Here is a 7334-nt window from a genome sequence, read left to right as displayed (position 1 = left end):
ATATATATATATATATATATATAATGATTTAACCACAGAATCTGTTTAGATTTAAAAACTGGAAGCCAGGGCTAAACCTTTAAATAGCATTTCTTAATCAGAAATCAAATGCTCACATTTACTATCATAATCCTGCAATAAAGAGCATTGTCTCTTATGGACAGTGGTTGATATTAATTTCAGTTTACTCCTTTTATTAGTCAGTTATGAGCTGAACAGTAACAGATATATATAAAAAAAACATTCAAAAATCTGAGAAAGCCTGACTGTGTTGTGTCCCCGGGCCCGTCTGCCAAAAGTGTATTCCAAGGCCAGAGTTGGCTTCGGCGGTTCATCCCTTCAGAATAAAAAACAAACTATATTAATTACATGATTTAGCAACAAATTCTATTTTAAATATGTCAGTACATTTGCAATTTTTAGGGCCTTTAATTTGTTATAACAAATAAGGCAAAAAAAAAAAAAAGCAAAAACAAACTAATTTTGTTTTTGTATATAACTAGTTAAGTTTCATAAACTAAGCCTGAACGCTGAGGCTCAGTTTAACTCAAACCCACCTGTCAAGACATCGAAGAAGGATGGACGTTTTACCCTGAAAAGAGAGGTCAGACTTAGTTGGTTTTAGGGTTTGTACCGTCTTTTTATAAGCAATGAAATGTGTCTAACATCACACCAAACGAACCCCGGCCTTGCTCCCCATCAAAAACACGGTCCTCTCGCAGACACTGGTTTCTCCTCCGTCCTCCTCTCCTGCTCCGCTTTCCCGACTCTGAACCTCCGCAGCAGCTAGCTCCCATAATGTGTCTGAGCTGCTAAATATAACAAACCTTTCAATAAAACCACTCTACTAACCCAGAGGTTGTGTTATATTGTAGAAGAAAACACATATTGGACGATTCTTACCTCATTTTTTTGCCATGAAACTGGATGTTATGCTAACACGCTAAGCTAAACCGGAAGTACACTACTGCAAGCGTTGCCAGAGTAACGGCGCTTGTTTCTCGTTACGTCCTCGAAGGCATTATGGGAAATGTAGTATATTTGGAAAGAGCAGAAGAAAACTATAAAAAAAATTCCATCAGATTGTGACTGGACGTTACAAACCGTGTAAATTTTTATTATTCAGGGCAAAATGCAGCAAATGCAACGACGTTTGGGGCAGAAGAGACAAATATATTTCCTCCTCCAACCCAGTCTTAAAAACAAATATTAATGGCAAACCAATAAGATGAAATTATTGCATTTTAAATATGTAGCTCTTTTGTTACAAGAAGTCAGAGCCCAAGTCCTGACTGTCACTTTTGTATATTCAGATTTCATCACAAGATACAACAGAACACATTTAAATTACATTTGATAAAAAACTGAAAATAACATTATAGCAGTGAGCTTAAAATACATGTTTCTTCACACAGGATAACGAGCTTTATTTTAAAAAAATTGTAAATAATGAAAATGTTTGCTTAGGAAGTTCTGAACACCTTTTAAATGTTGACTTTAAACAGCAAAAAAAGTCTTCACAGATGGTCTCTTTCTTGATGAACAAAATTAGTCAGATTTGTAGTTTGTCATGACTTTTTTCTTGGCTCATCGCAATACGGTACATTTTCCAGCAGAAGGCTCTCTCGAGGCCGAAGCACTGTTAGACAGGGAGATTGAGTGGGGGGAAAAAAACACATTATACAACATATTGTTTGGAACACACAAAATGTCAGAGTACTTGAACTCATATGCACTTTTGTTAAATAAATTTAAAAGTTGCTATAGCGTAATAACAGTTTTTAGAAGAGAAAAAGTCATTCCATACAGAGTCTGTTTTCTCCAACATGTTCCACTTGTAACACAGTCTTACGCAGGACAGTTTCCACATCCGAGCCCATTTTTAACATCTGTAAAAGCAAACAAAACAGGAAGTACAATTAACTATATTTCTTATTTTTACAAGGACAAGAAACAGGTTATGGAGATCATTGAGCTTTGCACATAAACATCAAGTGCCTTTTATTTTGTTTGATTCTGTCTTTATTTAATGGTAAGAGCAGGACACAGTGCGATCAACATTAAGCTATTTTCTATTGTCCAGGCATCCTGCAGGTTAGCTATGAACATTGTTAGTTTAAATCCACGAAGTAGTGAAACAAAACTTGTATGTCTCCTTACCTGCTGAATATTCTCCTCTGATGTTTCATTTTTATTTTTCTTGAATTCTTCGTTGATTTTTAATCTAGCAGCTTCGAGGGGAAAACATAATCATATGATGCTTAGTAGATATTGTCAGAATAAAGGCAAAAATTAGTACAGGAAATGTAATCTTGTTTTGTATCTCACCCGTCAGTGCTCTTTCATCATCTTTGAATACATCCATCCTTGTCCTGTGCAGCTTTTTAAATACGTTTAACACCTGCATTTATAAGCAAAGTCATTACTTCAGAGATTTGACAGCTGGTAATATTGCTATTGGCTAAATTCAACGCTTTCTGTGACTGAATATAACATGCAGAAATCCTTAAACTATTTAAAAAACATCCTTCGAAGCTAAATGAAACGCTGTTGTATTAAAATCCATGTTATTAACGAATAATTTCTACCCTCACCTTTAATCGTGTCCCCATGTTGATTCTTTGTGCGCACTTCCGGGGTGGGTGTTGGGTTAACCAATCAGTTGATACTTTGAAATCACGCGCCACTACGTATCCAATCAGCGTTTAGCGTGGATTCTGTAAACCAAAAGTGGCTGCATTATATGCGCCAAACATGGCGGATGAAACGGAGAAGGCTCGGACTGCTCAACCGGGCGGTGACACAATATTTGGGAAAATTGTACGGAAAGAGATTCCAGTCAACCTAGTTTATGAGGATGATTTGGTATGTAGTTTTAACATTCGTTTTGCAACCAGCTTTTGCTTGCAGCTAACACAGAAGTTCGCGAGCTATGCTAGCTCTGCACAGCCAGGCTGTTAGACAAGTCATGAGCTAAAATAACCAGCCTATAAAACAACCAAGCATGAAGTGTCTACAGAAGTGACTCAGCAACCCAGAACAAACATGTATATTAGTTAGAAAACAGGCTTTCGTGCGCCTTTGCTACTACTTCTGCAGGTCTTCTAAAGGCTCCAGCATGCTGCTGCCGAAAAACACAAAATGTCGCAAAATTGTCGCAAAGATAAGACACGCTAATGCAGAAATGCTGCATGCCATACAAGTTTGCAGATTTGTAGGGTCATCTCTGGTGATTAGCTTAGCAACTTTGTTTTACAGTCAATCACGATGTGTCTGCAATTGTATGTTCATAAGTACTTGATATAAAGATCCAATAATCTCACATTATTTCAGTTGTGCATCTGTATAACATACTGCACATCCCTGATTTGTGTCATTCATTGTATTTCAGTGTGTTGCCTTCCCTGATATTACACCTCAAGCTCCTACTCACATCCTGGTCGTCCCCAAAAAACCAATTGTCCAGCTCTCACAAGCCGAAGACAGTGATGCTGCAGTAAGTATGACTCTGAAGAATGGCTGCACAGTATATTGAACATTTATCTCAAATGGAATAACAGCCTGTGCAATAGACATATTGCGAAAAAACTGCATAAAAATGGTTTGCTCAAATATTTGCTTTCATGCGTTTTGTCAGTCACACAACTTGGAAGTATTTGACCAGTCAAATGGATCTCTTCAGGTATTTAGCCAATCAGATGAATCTCTTTACATTAGATGCCCGCCCACTACATAGATGCAGGTGGAAAGCAAACTGAGCAAACCTAGTCACACATCATAGGTTTTCCTAATTTTGTGCAGCCCTATTTTTCTGAAGCTGCGCAGCTTTAACAGAATTTTACTGGAGTGCTTAACATGTTTCGACCACTAGGTGGAGACATTTACACATTTATTTGTGCACTATTTTAAACCAAGTGTTGGATCCTCATGTTAAAAAAAAATTCCAATTTGCTTTAATACATTTTCTTTCTCGCCATTTAGCTGTTGGGCCACATGCTGATAGTTGCAAAGAAGTGTGCCCAAGATGCCGGCCTGTCTAAAGGCTACAGGATTGTCATCAACGATGGACCTGAGGGCGGCCAGTCCGTCTACCACATCCACATCCACATCCTGGGTGGACGCACGATGGGCTGGCCCCCCGGCTAACCGTCCCTTGTCTTTCCTGCTCAGACCACTTTGCCACGTTGATGTGTGTCCTTTTACATCCAGTTCTGTTACATTCAGCTCTAAAGTGGTGTAAATAAAATTCACACAACTCAACTGAGAGTCTTGTCTGTCTTTTACCAGGATTATACTGTTTGGGTTTTGAAAATTCATAAAGTAAAAGCACTGCCCTGCTGTTCTGGTTGTTAAAATTTGCTTCATGTGGTGTTTTTTTTTTTTAGTTGCTGATTATTTACTTTTTAAAGGAGTGCTAGAATTGAGATGATTCAGTAGTTTGTGCTCAAAATATTGAACCATTACATTGTATTGGGTGTTGGCACAGCTTGTGAAAAGCAGTTGAGTAAGCAGTTTGGAGCACAGCTTGTGGTATAATTTGCATTTGACACATGATTAATTACCTACTGCATCCCACTATTCGGTGGGAACAACAAACAAAATTGAACGGAACCAAAACGTAAAGCTAATCAAAACAGCTGATGTAGTCTGCTTTATTTTCAAAATCAACCATATGAAAATCATAACCAGAGAAGTTAAAAGTGCTGAATGCAAATTGTGCAGCTACTTAATTTTAATGGGGGTAATAGCAAGATGCAGAGGCAAATGAATAGCTCTTGTTTTTATTAACAGAACCATTGCTGATAGCTTAACAAATATAAAAATGCTTGAAACATTCACATAATAATAAAAGAAAATAAATAAAACTGGTAGTTTTTTTCCTTTTTTTTTTTTACAAAACTTAAAAAAAAAATACAAAACACTGATCTGATGACACATTGACAAAATAATCCTAAATGTACCTAACATTCACAGTCCCCTAAAGTACTTCTGATATAACGTCGGTGGGGGATGGGTAAAACATTTAGAGGTTTATTTAAACAGTCACTTCTGATAAAAAAAAACAAACAAGATCTCTAATGTGGTGCAATCTGCCTCTGTCACCACTTGAAAAAAAAAAACAGTCTGATGTGCAAAATGAAAAGAATTCATAAAACTACACCTTTTTCTTTTAATCAATGCCCTTCTGTCATCAAAATGGGCACTTTGAGGCATTTAAAATCTGTGTACAGTACAGGAAAGAGAACATGAACACGCATTGGTACCTAAGATCACGCTTAGACGTCTCTAACTTCTAACACACTGCTTTTAAGTCATCTAGACACAGAGAAAGGTTCAGAAAATGGTCGGTCTCATTAAAGTAAATACAAAAGTAGCAGAGTCATTTAGAAAAAGTTTAATTAAACAGTTTGTAATCCTGCAGGACAGCTGGAGTGTCCCTCATAGTAGAAACAGAACGGTTGGTCTTCAGTATTTTACTCTGATATGGAGCCACATTCTAAACAAATCTCAATCAATTCACTAAAAATAAAAATAGCTCAAACCCTCATTTAGAATCACTAAAAAGCCTTTTTGAGAGTTGCTGCCGTTTCAATGGCACGTTATTAATAAAACCAATTCCCAGCAGCATTTTTTTTTTGTGTGTCCCTGTTAATATATTCGCTCATTTATTAGGAAATATTTTGTTTTAAAACTGACAATTAAAATCGTGGTCACATCACTCGTGACTGGCAAAAAGTAGAAAACAGCCAACTGGAAGAAAAATAGATCCTTGAGTGGATTTACTGAAGCAATGTCAGCAACGATTACAATTGTTTCACTGTTCTGAATAAACCTCTCGAATCCTTGATTTGATGACAGAAAATGGCTCTTGACATTCAGAAATAGGTACAACGTATTTAAAAAAATGTGTGAAAATTGCCTTTATCAAGAAACACATTGACTTTGGTGAGTTATTACTAATTAGTGAAGCTACTCTCGGGTAAAAGCACCGTTCTTTATAAGTAAACTTTACACAAACAAAGATGCAGTTGTGTCCTGTACTTGCTACTGCAGAGACAAACTTACTCAGCTACTGGAGGGGAAAAAAGCAGAAAAGAGTCACTTATGACAAGTGAAGGAAAAATAAAAGAGGTGAGCTGAGACAAGAGGAGGCATAAAATGTTCATTTGAGATGGTTACAGTTAAAAATATATTCATATATAAATAAAACCTTGCATTTTTGCTTAATTTCTAAAATAATCTCAAAAGTTTAGCATGTAGATGTGGTTTGTCTCGATGGTTGGATTTTTTTTTTTTGGGAAGTTAGAAGTTAGTGTTATTTTACAGTTTGTTAAGGTTGTCTGCTGTTGTCTTGAATAGGATTTAAGGGGTAACACTGCTACTGCTACGGGGGTGTTTTTAAGGCATGACCTTAGTGTGAGAAGGGTCCAGACACATAAAGAAGGCAAGAAGCAGAAATGAGGCTGTACAACCATGGAGATCTGCACTCCGTTACTCCATCAGTGAGCAGCTGGAAGGTTGGATCTTACTGTTTGTGTGATATATGTGGGTGTTGATGCATCAGGTGGGAATAAGATCCCATCAGTTATTTCTTTATCATCATCCTAGAGTTATAATATGAAAAATGGCTACTTTTTTTTAAACGTGCCTCATTGTTGGGAACACTGATCACCAGCCAGCTGCACTTCACCTGAACTGTTCAACTTTCTGTTCATTTCTGTGCGATGGCCTCTTCTCCGCTCGGCCGTATTCTGTTGAAGGGCAGCCCTCCGACTCCTGTTAGCCCCAAACCTAGCATGGTTTCTCTCGAGCCCTCCTCTGTGCCGGCGGAGGAAGACTGGACCCTGGAGGCTGACCCTCCAGGCCCAGGAAGGATCTCAGGTAGTGACTCTCTGGCTGAGCCGGTGGCAGAGGGCAGCGACGTTTTGGCGGTCTGGGGCTTGGTCGAGGCCGTGGGGCTGGTCAGGCAGAGGCTGGCCAAGGCATCCAAAGTCCCATCTGGGTCTACCATCACATTGATCACTGAAACAAACACAGGGAGACGATGCTGTGAATCTGGGGGAAAGTTTGTGTAAAAGCCAGTCACAGGGTTCCCACACCTTGGTCAACATCAAATTCAAGGACCTTTCAAGGACTTTCCAGTTCCAATTTTTTCAAATTAAAGAACCACGCACAACGGCAATTACCTACTACTACGGCAGAGTGTTACCAATAAACAGGTTTAATATCATGTAAATTCAATGAAAAACTGAACAACATAGAAGTTGTTGAGTCAGAAACAATGACGTCAGTTTACTGTAATCCTGAGTTATCCACTGCAAAAAAATCTATTT

General features: G+C 38.0%; 4 protein-coding genes across 10 annotated transcripts in view; 1 reads left to right on the top strand and 3 right to left on the bottom strand.

The window, feature by feature from the left end:
- The window catches only part of dync2li1 (dynein, cytoplasmic 2, light intermediate chain 1), a 6171-nt gene extending 5195 nt beyond the window's left edge, over positions 1 to 976 (bottom strand). The window contains exons 1-4 of one of the 2 annotated variants that reach the window (XM_014032283.1): positions 904 to 976; positions 683 to 809; positions 558 to 592; positions 268 to 337 (exon numbers count right to left, since the gene is read on the bottom strand). In XM_014032283.1, the coding sequence (XP_013887737.1) occupies positions 268 to 337; positions 558 to 592; positions 683 to 809; positions 904 to 908 (237 nt within the window). In that variant the 5' untranslated portion in view covers positions 909 to 976. Of the gene's footprint in view, positions 1 to 267; positions 338 to 557; positions 593 to 682; positions 813 to 903 lie in introns of both variants that reach the window. The other variant, XM_014032282.1, reaches the window with a different exon arrangement.
- A 114-nt stretch (positions 977 to 1090) lies between these two features.
- On the bottom strand, positions 1091 to 2686 carry lyrm7 (LYR motif containing 7). Its single transcript, XM_014032285.1, has 5 exons — positions 2595 to 2686; positions 2329 to 2401; positions 2161 to 2231; positions 1808 to 1889; positions 1091 to 1639 (listed from the first exon to the last, which is right to left on the bottom strand). Exons 1-5 carry the CDS (start codon positions 2610 to 2612, stop codon positions 1569 to 1571), a joined length of 315 nt encoding a protein of 104 aa, XP_013887739.1. The 5' UTR covers positions 2613 to 2686; the 3' UTR covers positions 1091 to 1568.
- A 33-nt stretch (positions 2687 to 2719) lies between these two features.
- hint1 (histidine triad nucleotide binding protein 1) lies at positions 2720 to 4260 on the top strand. Its single transcript, XM_014032284.1, has 3 exons — positions 2720 to 2865; positions 3392 to 3496; positions 3982 to 4260. The coding sequence occupies exons 1-3, from the start codon at positions 2755 to 2757 to the stop codon at positions 4144 to 4146; spliced, it is 381 nt and encodes a 126-aa protein (XP_013887738.1). The 5' UTR covers positions 2720 to 2754; the 3' UTR covers positions 4147 to 4260.
- Positions 4261 to 4881: 621 nt separating this feature from the next.
- The window catches only part of cep170aa (centrosomal protein 170Aa), a 28105-nt gene continuing 25652 nt past the window's right edge, over positions 4882 to 7334 (bottom strand). For all 6 annotated transcript variants that reach the window (XM_014032275.1, XM_014032278.1, XM_014032277.1 and 3 more), the window contains exon 22: positions 4882 to 7023. In XM_014032275.1, the coding sequence (XP_013887729.1) occupies positions 6713 to 7023 (311 nt within the window). In that variant the 3' untranslated portion in view covers positions 4882 to 6712. The remainder of the gene's footprint in view (positions 7024 to 7334) is intronic.

The sequence above is a fragment of the Austrofundulus limnaeus genome, unplaced genomic scaffold, assembly GCF_001266775.1.
Source record: "Austrofundulus limnaeus strain Quisiro unplaced genomic scaffold, Austrofundulus_limnaeus-1.0 Scaffold1409, whole genome shotgun sequence".
In the NCBI taxonomy this organism is placed as follows: Eukaryota; Metazoa; Chordata; class Actinopteri; order Cyprinodontiformes; family Rivulidae; genus Austrofundulus; species Austrofundulus limnaeus.
Note: the sequence above shows the minus strand (reverse complement) of the source record. Positions and strands in the feature narration are given on the sequence as shown.

Bases quoted from the DNA above. Each gene is read 5' to 3' on its own strand.
- hint1 (XM_014032284.1), top strand. From the start codon at position 2,755: ATGGCGGATGAAACGGAGAAGGCTCGGACTGCTCAACCGGGCGGTGAC. The intron at 2,866-3,391 runs GTATGTAGTTTT...ATTGTATTTCAG, and splicing joins TAGTTTATGAGGATGATTTG to TGTGTTGCCTTCCCTGATAT. The intron at 3,497-3,981 runs GTAAGTATGACT...CTCGCCATTTAG, and splicing joins CCGAAGACAGTGATGCTGCA to CTGTTGGGCCACATGCTGAT.
- lyrm7 (XM_014032285.1), bottom strand. The intron at 2,232-2,328 runs GTGAGATACAAA...TTCCCCTCGAAG, and splicing joins TGATGAAAGAGCACTGACGG to CTGCTAGATTAAAAATCAAC. The intron at 1,890-2,160 runs GTAAGGAGACAT...TTGCTTTTACAG, and splicing joins CAGAGGAGAATATTCAGCAG to ATGTTAAAAATGGGCTCGGA.